This window comes from Macrobrachium rosenbergii, chromosome 6 (genome assembly GCF_040412425.1).
Source record: "Macrobrachium rosenbergii isolate ZJJX-2024 chromosome 6, ASM4041242v1, whole genome shotgun sequence".
Taxonomy (NCBI): Eukaryota; Metazoa; Arthropoda; class Malacostraca; order Decapoda; family Palaemonidae; genus Macrobrachium; species Macrobrachium rosenbergii.
The window spans coordinates 17592195-17605547 of NC_089746.1; the positions used below are offsets into that span (position 1 = coordinate 17592195).

A 13353-nucleotide genomic window follows, 5' to 3' on the forward strand; every position below is an offset into this window, starting at 1 on the left:
CCAAATTTTGAAGGGTTATCAGGAAATGGAAAACAACAAAAATGATCATTCACAATGTCAAGTTGAAGATAACCAAATATTTTCTATGGTTAATAACGATATTAACAATACTTTTCACTCAGTATCTTCTGATGAAAAGAGACAAACAAAATTCTTTTATATCTTTTATTGCAAAATAAAAGCTGCAACCCAAGAATTTCAATAGAAAAAGCAGTATTCCTATCAGTACCAGTGTATCCATCACTGTAAGTCATTGCGCACCAAGACTATACAACAAAATACTGCCTGAAGTGAAGATCATAAAGAAGAAAGCAAATTTTAAAAAGACCTTAAGACTCTCCTATTCTGCAGGAGCTACGATACTGACGAGAAAACACAAAGACAATTATAAAATATAAGAAGTGCCTTAATCATCCAAGTGGAGGGCTGCGCAAAAATCCAAACAAAGTGAATAACATAAAATAAGGTCAAAAAGAGAATCTAAAACAATTTTAAAAATTTCTTAAACTTACTTTCTAAGCACATATTATTTGTTTCAAAATACTTTAAAGACACTGAAAGAATGAAATATGGCTCTAAACTCACCTTGTTAGCCCCAAGGATGGCAAGATGATAACCATAAACAGTAAAAACGTAAATGTTTTTCGCATGATGGAGTGGTTTTCTGCAGATCGAGTCCAGTGCGTCATAAACTGGTCTGAGTACGATACAATGACAGGCATAAGGGCAGCAGTGGTCCACAGGAGAAGAGTTGGCAAGAATTCAGACAATACTGGACTCTGTTGTAAAGAAAAAACAATTACAGAATAAAAAATTCATCACCCATCACATATAGATGGGACTTCAACTATGTTGAATGCAGTGCTATTATTGTTCATGGTCATATCACGTTACAATGTCCAATTTTCAAAAGTACTGTAGTTTAATCTGAATACTGAGGTAAAATCCTAAACTCTTTATTTAGCTGGTTTAGCACTTGCCTCTAAAAGTTAGCTCTGGTCTTTCATGTACGATACCCCCTGGTACAAACTGAACTGTCAACTGCAACTTTCTCAGTGAGGTTAGTGGACTGTTTATGATGAAATTCACACTATTAGCAAAAAATTACGCAATATTCCCAGTAATGAACAGCAATGCTTGTATTTAAAAGTACACCACAGTAGATACTTATAAAAAATGATATAATTCAATCCAGGTCTCAAATAATGCATATAATGCTTGAAACTCAGCAGACTTTTTAAGTCTATTACAGTGTAACTGTAATTCCAAGAATAAGCACACTTACCACATTATGAAGTTTTCCAGCAAAAAGATGTACAAAGTCCAGAGTGTTGATAAGCACAGCAGGGGTTGTCAGAAAGAACAGAACAACAAACAGGACAAAGTTGATGCTGACTGCCTTCAACCACCAATGACGAGTTGTTACAGACAAATTAGCCCTGATTGGATGGCGTTAATTCATTAATAAGTGCGCTAAAGACTTCTATGCATTTGAAAAACAATACATACTAATAACAGCAAGCAAACATATAAATACTTAATTTAAGATTTATTTTTTAAATAATTACGTCTCCAATTTATAGCTTTTACTACTGCTGGCACAGAAGTAAAAGCTATATAATGGAGAGGTAAGGTTCATTTCAAAAGTTATAATTCAAACTTTTATATCACTCTAATAACAATATTCCTTGATTAACATTTGTTTCATAACAACCCCCAACAATCATACAAATGTTTGCCACTGATGTCCTGAATGTTCCCAGGATCATCAATCTTTTGCTAGTCTCACTTTCATGTACAATATGTTTTCTTAGGTATTTTGGAACCACCTTCCTCACTTTTCGCCGCTGTATACAGTACCCTCCAACAGGGCAATACACGATTCAACAAATAATAGCTCACCAATAGATATCCTCTGGCGCTGGAGCCACTCGTACAATCCAGTTATGGGGCTTCAGCTCCCCTGATACAGATGATGCTGGTGTATTCTTCAGGCAATCACATTTTGTCTGATGATCACGCAAAACTTTTGTTGCATTTGTTATGGAGTCAAACGTTACAAAGGCGATGCCAGTAGGTCTCTGAAGAGCTCTGACTTTAAGATTCTCTACCTCCTGAGATAGGCGATTTTCTTCTTCTAAATAATATTCAATAGCATCCACCTTTACGAGGAGAAAATTATTACTTTTAGACTGATATACAGAAGTTCAAAGTTTTATGCCTCACACTTACTAAGAGAACACAATGAAGCACAACAAAATATTCAAAAACTACAACAATTTAGAGAGCTATTTTTCCAGGGTGATATAATTTTGGAAAATACACAAAACTGGATCATGAGGCATAGTTTTCAGTATGTAGCCAGAAAATGCTTCAATAAATTTTTAATTCTACAAAACAAAAATATGGTTAGTGAAAAAAGCTTGGTTTATAATGTTTGCAAAAATTCAGAAAAACGACCAGAAAAGTAACATATGTACTATGTGTAAGAAAGTTTTGAAGGCAAAATTTCTATAAAAAATAAAAGGATGAGGGTTTATCTTGACATGGAGAGTAGTCACTCAAGACAGCTTGCCATATCTATGCCCACAACCAATCTACTACCGCTACTAATGAAGTTCATATTCACTTTATTCAAGATGAACAAGAATAATTTTACTCTACAAAATCACAAAAGGACCTGGTATGTAAATATACAAGTACTGATTTACTGGTTTACACTTCCTGCCAAAATGTAAACATATATCAGCTGAAAGCATTGTCAAAATCTCATAAGTTGACTATGTATGTCTGATACAGTAATTTCAAACCTACAACACATACTTTACAACAGTACTGTAATCTACAAGGTATGGTATACAAAAATTTACTTACTCATGAAATTGCCCAAATGTATAGTCAACTACATGAACTTAATAAATCATTTACGATGTGTGTCTGTTTATCCTACTATCTCTCTCACTAACACTGTATATTATTGGTGTTGTATAACATCTTGTTCAACAGATAACATAAAATGAACTTCTGTGACAGAACCTGGCATTATTTTTTATTACATTTCAAATTAACCACCAAACTGAACAGTACATCTACTCATAATACTATAAGCACTAACAAGACAAAGATTGGTGGTTGTAACACACAATCTCAATGCTAAAAGGTTGTATGAGTTGATGCTTCCAATTTAATGGACTTGAATTAAAATGCAAATCTGCAGGTTCTGATGAGTGAATGTTGATTGCAGATGGCTTTTTTGGCCTTAAAATATGGTGCTGTATCAATACTAGCTTTGAGCCATAAAATATGGTGCTTTATCAATACCAGCGTAACATGTTATTTCATTACCATAAAAAACTGGGGTTCATCTAGACAGAAGGCATACCCTCAATTATTTTTCTCAGTCATAAATCATGAACTGACCTATACAAGAGATCAACCTACACAAACGTATATAAAATACTTTTCATAAAAGTACTGCCAAACGATTAACACTTAAATAAATGAAAAGTGAGGTAATCTTACTTTTGGACATCCAAAAATATCACAGCATCCACATATCACACCACATTTGTATGGCCGCATCTCTAGCCTCCTATTTGTCTCTTTCATGTATGCTTCACAATACAATCTTGCATTCTGTGCAACTTCCCTGTGAATAAACAGAAATATGAGAAAAAATTTAAAATCCTTTAATTATACAGAATTCATAAATAGGTATTTCTGAACACAAACTTCCAAAATAAATTAGTGGTACAGTAAGATAACTTTCCATCAGTGAGAAACCTACAATTAATGTGTAAGGGCTACATTTCCTCAGAGGGTAGAGGATTGCAACTGCCTTATTCATCTCAGCTTATCATTCTTTGGCAATTAAATGAATGATATTGATGAGACAGAAGTGGAACCTTGTGTTTAGTACACGAATTTTCAGGATACTGAAAGATTACACAAATAGAATTTTTAAAAATTACAGAACTGCACTTTTACAAAAACAAAACAAGTCCAGTTATACAGAAATAAGATACTATACTAGCAATAACTGCATAAATTCTATGGTGACCAAAGAAAATGCCAAGCCACACTTAGAAAAAAAAATGACAGTCTGAAGAAGTGAGTTGGTGGCTGGCAATCTTTTAAGGGGCAGCTCACCCTCACTAAACGAATACATTTCTGTTCTTCCATATTCAAGACTAAGTTTTATATATAAAGGACTTGGAAGCATTACTCTGCTAACCACTTCAGCTTAGCTTAGCTAAAAACAGTTTCTTCTTAAAATTACTGAATCCCACGGTACTGATCTCAGCATCAATATAAAAATATTTACTAGTCCATACCTTTCCTTATCATAAGCTGTTAAAGATCTGATGTTATACGCAAACTGCACATCTTGTACTTCAATTTCAGGATAGGCCTCTCTGCAAATACAATTGGTATTAGCAAATTTCTTGGAAAAGTAGCAAAAATAAACAAAATTTTTCAAGCACACATAAAAATAACTTCAATAAATTATAATCACTATTCCAAAATATTCTAAGCAAACCATCAAACCTTATCTAGATTCTTAGGGATGACCCGAATCATTTTATTTTTGAAAGAGAAGTGAAAACTTTAAAAGTAAAACAAAGGTAGATAATTTGGGAAGCTAAACAGGAAGAGAAAGGGACTAGACAAAATGCATATGGCAGAAACAAATTCAGCCTGAGAACAGAGGACAGTGCAAAAATTTAGTACATCCTACCATGTGCACAGTATAAACAGTACTGCTCAACAGGATCTCAGGATCTTAAGTAAATAAGCATTACAATTAATATGACTAAACTAAAATAATGTTGACAAGCAGTAAAACTGATTAATAGCCACTTCATAAGAAGTTAACTAGATGGTGTGAAGACATGGTCTGCTTAACTGAGGTCAGATTCATAAGGTCAGTTACACCTGAGGACTTAAAGTGTCAGGTCTGTTCTTCAAAAGAAAAAAAAAATCTTCATGGTTATTAAAACCCAGACCACTTAGAGAAAACTCTTAGCTCTCATATGGCTGGCTTTAAGGGTTTGCTCTTGTAAAGGGAATAATATTAATCAAATTGCACCTAACAGGTTACAGCTTCATAAATATCTTTATTACGAGATAGGCTGCAAATTGTTTTTAATATTCTGACAAAATTTCACTGTTGACTAATATATAATTTATTGCTAATCAATATTTGTTTTATTATTGTTATACTGAATTGTCTACAGACAGGAACTGTATCACAAGCGGTTAAACAGTTGGATTACAGAATTTAGGCTAATGGCCAAGCACTGGAACCTATGAGGTCATTCAGCGCTGAAAGGAAAATTGATAGTAAGAAGGTTTGAAAGGTGTAATAAGAGGAAAACCTCGCAGTTACACTGTGAAACAATTGTTAGAGAGGGTGGTAAGTCAGGTGGAAGAAAAAGAATATGAACGGAGGTACAGAAAAAGGAATGAAAGAGGATGCAGCTAGGGGCTGAAAGGACGCTGCAAAGAACCTTAAGTAATGCCTACAGTGCACCATGTGAGGTGCACTGACAGCAAGACCCCACTGCGGGCTTAAACAATTGTGGCCAGTTCTCCAGTGGATTAATACAAATTCTAAATTTCCTTCTTTTTGTGACAATGACTGACATGATCCTACTGTAAGTTTAACCTGCTTTATTTTGTGATGTTTCATCATTCCATGAATCCTGCCATTTATCACTCTAATGAACTCCAGTTATGTGACATACTTATTTATTTTATTTAGTCTAGTCATATTTGTTGCAGAATTGGCTAGAATCCTGAAAAGTGACAACTTTCTGTAGAGGTATATCTACTTTCAATGATCTTCAGAAATCTTTATTTTAAATAATCTTATCAGAGGAAAAGATAGCAACCTGTACATACTTTTATCACTCTATTTTAAAGTTGTGACAGCATTAACAGCTTTTCATTTATATTGTATTAGCAAAGATCAGTGGTTTCAGTAATCACTAATTAAGACTACAGAGTAACACATTAATTACTTAAACACAAATGTCTGTTTGCATGGGATACTTTAATAACATGAGCATGAGCTAAAGCAAAACTGGTTTAATCTACCAAGAATAAAAACAAAACATTTTTCACATTTCTTTTTATCAGACAAGCTAAAATGATCTTGATTAATAATTGTTCACACCAAAAGGTGATTTTAGGCTTTCCTGTGCCTCTGAATTGAATTACAAGAATATGCCTACAGACATTTTTATTCCATAGCAAATAAAACACATTTTTCAAAGTATAACTTACTGAAAATGTCTAAGAATAGTGTCCTTATGGCAAGACCTACGGGGTACATGGGTGATCATCAACGTACGTGAAGCACTAGTCAGGGTTGATGCCTCTCGTAGTTCAAGTTTTTTTGAGAAACGTCTCGTAAATAAGATTCCCAAAGGAAGGAAGAGGAAAGCTAGCGTCACATGTACCCACAAGAGGCGTGACCTGGGAATAAAAGATCACAAATCAGTCACTGAAACAATAACAAGCACTAAAGAAAATAAACTAAAGACCAGCTAAAGTTTGTTTTACAATAAATTCATTACATATACTACAGCCAAATTTCATGGTAGACAAAATCCCAGACACATCAGTCCTGTAAGTGACTGTCACAATTCCATGAATATTTGCTGTTAATAACACAGCTTTTGTCTTCTATCAAACAAATAAAGATAAAACTTGGCTAACTTATGTGCTTTGGGGATTATCAATGGTAAAATCAGAGTACTACCTAAATAAAACATGGTATATCAGTTTAATGCCTTTTTTATGATATCTGCTTTCACAGACAGGTGTCTACTAGTGGATTTTCAACTTTGACAAACATAAGGAATAAATCATGGTAACTATTATTTCTAATAATAAACAATACAAATACAGTACGTGGTTCCTGACACTGCACAAAATTATTAAGAAACAGATGGTACTAACTTTGGGTCAAGATTGGCTAAAGTTGTGTGTCCAAATTCCTTTTCACCCCCTTCCAGTGTGCCTTGGAAATTAATAGGCAGTACTATGACAATACTTACAACACACACAATCATCATATATATGATGATGTGGCGCTGAAAGGCCATGTACTGCACAGCGTCTTTTCCACTTTTCTCTAGGATGTCTTTATCTCTGAAAAAAAATACCAGTATATTAGTGTCTTTGTACATATCTAAAGGTGAACTACCAAGTTAGTTTTTCTACAAAGAAAGCAATTTGCAAATAAACAGTCTAATATATTCATACCCAAAATTCATACAATATCATATACAGTACATTAAATGACAAAAATGATATTTTTATCATAAAGTTTTATATATACTTACCAAGTAATTACATAGGTATTGGTTGCCTAACCAATGGCAGCTTAAAAATTCAAAATTCGCGTGGTGGCACTGTTATCATTAGTGTGTAGGTGACAAGGTCCCGCCCATCATCCAGGACTCAAGGAAACAACCCAGCGGAGAGCTCAATTCATTTTATGCTCTAATGTCCATGCAAGGGGAGGAGGGTGGGCTCCGATCATGTAATTACTTGGTAAGTATATATAAAACTTTATTTTAACATAAAAATTTCATTTTTATATAAGTAATTACCAAGTAATTACATAGCTGATTCCACATTGTTAGGAGGTGGGAAAGAGCATGGACATATTCTACCCCAAAGCATTAAGTAAGTAATGAATTTGAAATAGAAAGGTTGCTAACATTGAATAAATGTTTGTTGTTTCCTTACCTGCTGAGAGAGCTGCTGCAGGTAGGTACTGCCTCTGATCGGTGCTTCTCTCAACTTGTAGTGGACGTGGCAGTATAGCCAAGGGTTGCCACTACATTAGTGGGAACTTTGCAGCGGATGAAGTACACCATATGCTGACAAAGTTTTAAAAGATGCCCTTGCCCCGGGTGAAGACCAGAATACAAAATGACAACACTATCACCTACACCACAGAATAACACCAAAACCCAACCATTATCAATAATAAAATACGAACTGGTAGGTACTTCAGGTACAGTGTAGCCCCAGGCTTCCCATCGACTCAAAACCTTAAGTCAAGGCGAGTGGATAGCAAAGGAACAGAGAGATTCCCTATGCTTCCTCTCCCAGCACCATGCCAGCTGCAGATAAAGGTCCTAAAGTGCTACAATTTTCAAAAACAGTTTCTATGCCCTTGAGATGGTGTGAGGCGAAAATGGACTTGCATCTCCAGAACATCGACTGTAGGATCGAGGAAAGAGATAAGTTGTGTTTAAAAGCGAGGGAAGTTGCGACTGCCTTAATTTCATGAGCCTTAACTTTAAGTAATGGAAAGGCTTCCTCCTGGACCTGAGAGTGGGCTTCTAATATTAGCTCTCTCAGAAAAAAGGATATGGCATTTTTGGGGAGGGGGTGAACTGGGTTTCTTACAGAGCACCAGAGATTGCTCAAAGGTCCTCTAATCTTTTCTGTCCGCTGAAGATAGTACCTGAGGCACCTCACTGGACAGAGGAGTCTTTCTTCTTCTTCAGGTCCTAAGATATCCATAAGGTTCTTGATGACAAAGGATCTAGGCCAGGGTTTAGAAGGGTCCTCGTTCTTTGCAAGGAAACCAAGAGAAAGAGAGCAGACTGTGTCCTCTTGTCTCTTGTGCAAAGCCTATTCTCTTGTCTATTGCCTGTAACTCGCTAATACATTTGGCAGTAGCGAGAGCCACTAAAAAGAGAGTCTTTTACGTGAGATTCCTGAGGGAAACAGAACGAAGAGGTTCGAATTGAGGACCTGAAAGCCACTTCAGTACAACGTCTAAGTTCTAAGAGATGTTGGAAGGACTTTCTTTCTTGGACGTATCAAAGGATTTGATCAAGTTGGTGATATCTTGATTAGAAGACAGGTCCATTCCTCTGTGCTTAAAGACTGAGCTGAGCATCGACCTATACCCTTTGATTGTAGAGGTCGATAGCTTCCTGATGGACTTTAGGAATATCAAAAAGTCGGCTATTTGGCTTATAGATGTCTCAGAAGAAGAGACGTTATGGTGGCTGCACCACCTTCTGAAGACTGCCCATTTTGATTGGTAGAGCTTTGTAGAAGCAGCTCATCTGCATCTCGCAATCGCCTCTGCAGCCTATCTCGAAAACCCTTTTGCTCTGACAAGGTGCTTGACAGTCTGAAGCCTGTCAGGGCCAGAGTGGATAACCCTTGGTGGAATCTGAGAAAGTGGGGTTGTCTGAGCAAAGACCATTTTTGTGGAAGGAGTCTTGGGTAGTCTACAAGGAGTTGGATCAAGTCTGGAAACCATTCCTTGTTTCTGCCAAAATGGGGCTACTAGGGTCATGGAGGTGTTCTGATGCGTCGGCTTGTTGATTACTTCCCTGATCATTCCAAAGGGAGGGAAGGCATACATATCTAAGTCTATCCAGTCCAACAGCATGGCATCCGTGCTCCATGCTTGAGGATCTGAGATGGAGAGCAAAAGAGGGGAAGATGTTGCGAAAAGATCCACTGTGGGTTTGCCCCAAAGTTTCCACAGGTTTCGCAGACTATAGGGTCTATGGTACATTTGGTTGGAAGGACCTGTTTGAGGCAGCTTAATTTGTCAGCAATCATGTTCATTCTCCCTTGAATGAACCGGGTGACAAGAGAGACTTGGTTCTCCTCCGCCCACAGAAGGAGATCCCTCCCCGTCTCGTACAGAGAGGAGGAATGAGTGCCCCCATTTGCGAATGTAAGCAAGAGCCATGGTGTTGTCCTCATGTACTACAATCTTGCCACGGACCAGATCCGAGAAGGACTGAAGGCCCAGGTGAATTGCTCTCGGTTCCTTTATGTTGAGGTGAGAATTCTGTTGTATCGTAGTCCATGTTCCGGAGACTTCCTGGCCATCCACAAGGGCGCCCAGCCTAGGTCAGAGGCATCTGAATAAAATAGGTCTGGGAGCACTGGGAGAAGAGACTTCCCTTCCTGAAGTCTTTCTCCACATGACCACCACCAGAGATCCTCTTTGATTTCCAACGTAATTGGGGAGATGAAAGAGTCTCGTTGGGTTTTTCTGCACCAATTCACTTTGAGGAAAAATTGAAGGGGTCTCATGTGCAGTCTGCCTAGATTTACAAACTGCTTTACTGAAGCGAGGGTCCCCAGAAGACTCATCTACTGCACTGCCGAGCAGGAAGGAAGAGCAAGGAACTGACTGACAGTTTGAAGGCAGTTCTCGTCTCTTTTGGGCGAAAGAAAAGCCCGAAAAGTCCGAGTTCAGTATCATCCCTAAATAGGGAATCTCCTGAGTCAGTGTCAGAAGGGATTTCTTTTTGTTTATGAGAATGCCTAACTAGATATAAGTCGATGTTGATTCCCAGAAGGTGAAGCCAATTCCCCAGAGGAGCAAGGATTCGTGTGAAAACTTGAGGAGCTGTCGATAAGCCAAAGCATAGGGCCTGGAACTGTTGCATCCTGTCCTGAAAAACGAAGCGTAGAAATTTTCATGAGTCTGGATGAACAGGGATGTGAAAATCCACATCCTGCATATCCAGGGTGACCATCCAGTCCCCCTGTTGTACTGAGGACATGACTGAGCGAACAGTCTCCATATGAAACTTCGTCTTCATTATGAACACATTCAAGGTGCTGATATCCAGAACAGGCCTCCAGCTCCCCAAGGCTTTCGGAACCGCGAAAAGGCGATTGTAGAAACCCTTTGAGTGGGGATCTAGAACTTCTTCCACTGCTCCTTTGGAAAGAAGGGATTCAACTTCTTGGGAGAGAGCCAAAAACTTCGTGAAACCTTTTGAATACACTGTCAAGGCAATTGGAAATTTAACTAAAGGAGAAGTCTTTACGAAATGAATGGAGTAGCCCTCCTTGAGAACCTTGATCACCCAGGGGTCTGCTCCTCTGCTCTCCCATTCTTTCCAATAAAGTACAAGTCTGGCTCCTACCTGGGCGTGGAGGACTAACTTCTCACTTCTTGGGGTTGGATTTGAAGGAAGACCTCTTACTGGACTTTGCAGGAGGTCGCAAGTTTGATCTAGGTCGAGGTTGGGTCTTAACTCTCCCTCCACGAAAGGGTTGAGACTGAAGAGGGGAGAATGATCTTGATGTGGAGGACACAGGCTCCTTCAGACATCTAGTGGACTGTGCCAACAAGTCAGTGGTGGACTTGCTCTGCAATTCCGAAAGAATCTCCTTCACTGTGTTTTGAGGAAAGAGGTGAGACTTGTCTGAAGGAGTGAAAAATGGAGCTGACTTCTGAGTCAGCGACTCCTTTCGAGGTGAACGAACACCAGAGCTCCCTCTTCTTAAGGACCCACATAAAAAATAGGGAGGTGAGTTCTAAAGAGCCATCTCTAACTGCTCTGTCTGAGCATAAAAGAACTCCTAGCCAATCAGAGGCAAAATCTTCAGCAAGATCAGGACAGTCTTCAATCTTCCTAGCTAGCGCCCCAATGGCCCAATCGAGAAAACTAAACATCTCAAATACTTAAATATATTCTTGATAAGGTGATCCAGCTCAGCTGATGAAAACATTGGCCGACAAAAAGGTCATTCTACGAGATGAATCCACCAGACCAGAGAAATCCCCTTGGGAGGAGGCAGAAACTCCCAAGGAAGTAGCTTACCTGGTGGCATAGTAAGAGTACCTCATCTTCAACAATTTGCTGGGCGGAAAAGCGAATGTCGCTTTGCCCTGTTCTCTCTCAGTGGCCAGCCAGGCATGAACTTCTTTGAGAGCCTTCTTCGAGGAGAAGGAAAGAACTAGCTTGGGTAACCTGGTACCTTCTGACGCATGCTTTTTCGTGAGGAAGGTAGAAGCTGGAGAAGTAGGCAAAGCAGGCACAAAGAAATCAGGGAAGTTATCCAGGAGGAAACGCAGAAGAGACGAGTAAGCAGAAAAGGGAACCGTATCCTGAACAATCTCTTCCTCCTCCGAAGAGATAGGAGACAATGATTTATCCTTGAACTCTGGAGCAGAAGAGGCTTTCTTAAAAAAACCCATAAGTTCGGTCAATTGGCACTTGAGTGGGGCTAAAGAATCTTCCTGGACTGATGAGGAAGACGGAATAACAGAAGAAGGTGCATGGAGTCCAGAAGCAGAAGCTGGGAGTTCGGCTGTTGGCGTCGGAAGTTTGGGAGTTGGTGCCGGGCGCTCTAAAGCAGAAGCTGGCATGAGACAGCGGGCGCCAGGCAATCATTAGCGGAATTCTGGCGCGAGACGGCGGGTACCAGGCACTCATCAACTATATTCTGGCACGAGGCAGCGGACGCCAGGAGCTCATCAATGGAAGTAAGGCGCGAGTCGGTGGGCACTTGGCGCTCGGAAGAAGTTGGCGCTTAGAACACTTATAGCACTCAGGACTGTCTCTGAAAAAATGATGGTGATGAGCAGGAAAATTAGGCCGGACTTGAAAGCTGCAGGAAGGTTGTGGGCTAGTCTCCCTGTACCTCTTGACAGCCAGGGGAGAAGAATTGCTATTATCCGCATGTCCCTTGAGTGGGCGTGAAGAAGTAGAGTAGCAATATGGGAGCTTCTTGTGAAGACTGGAAGAATCTGAATCAGAAGAAAGTTGATGCAAAGAAACGCCTTTCCAATGGCGTTTAGTCGAAGCCTAGGAGAGCACGACAGGCTCGACAGAGGGGGTGACTGCCCGTAGACAAACTGCCAATCTCTCCCTTGGACTTCCGGTATGTCTTCTCCACAGTGCGGGCGGGGGGGGGGACAGTGACCTTTGTCTAGGAGCACTGGTGGGTCAGACAGCCACCTCCTCAATATACACAGCACTCTCACTTCTCACTGCACTTTCAATACTTACATTTTTTCCATTAGAGATTTGACAGCTGATGCCATTTCCATTATAGTACTAGATAATACACTAAATTTCTGATCGAACCTAGATTTGAGGCTGGCAACGGCACTAAGAGCGGAATCATGGAAACCTGGAACAGGAGTAGATGGTAAAGTAGGAGGACTCAGGATAGGAGGAGGAGGAATTGGAGGAGTGGTAGTTCTGTCATCCCCTAAATTTTCCAAAGGAATGGAATCTACATTGGCCCTACTTTCAGCCCTAATGGCTGCTTTCCTCTTCTTATCCCTTTCTAATTTCTCTAGATGAGATTTCAAGGTTTTCCATTTCTTATCCTCCCAATCCTGACACTCTATGCAAGTATTATCCTTACTACATTCTTGCCCCCTACATTTAGTGCATTTTTTATGAGAATCATAAGAGAGCTTAGTTAGCCTAGTTCTACAACCCTCAGAACAAAAATGAATACTAGATGAACTGGAATCTGACATCGTTAACTAAATAATACCTCAAACAACGATTCGACAATGGTAGCAAGCCTCAAAGCAACAAA

The 13353-nt window shown here is 39.2% G+C and overlaps 1 protein-coding gene across 9 annotated transcripts in view; it reads right to left on the reverse strand.

Annotated features, from left to right (window-relative positions):
* Tmem63 (transmembrane protein 63) overlaps positions 1-13353 on the reverse strand; it is a 95636-nt gene that overhangs the window by 42424 nt on the left and 39859 nt on the right. For all 9 annotated transcript variants that reach the window (XM_067105016.1, XM_067105012.1, XM_067105015.1 and 6 more), the window contains 7 exons: positions 6967-7158; positions 6289-6480; positions 4335-4415; positions 3523-3649; positions 1903-2162; positions 1286-1439; positions 586-779 (listed from right to left, as the gene is read on the reverse strand). In XM_067105016.1, coding sequence (XP_066961117.1) covers positions 586-779; positions 1286-1439; positions 1903-2162; positions 3523-3649; positions 4335-4415; positions 6289-6480; positions 6967-7158 — 1200 coding nt within the window. The remainder of the gene's footprint in view (positions 1-585; positions 780-1285; positions 1440-1902; positions 2163-3522; positions 3650-4334; positions 4416-6288; positions 6481-6966; positions 7159-13353) is intronic.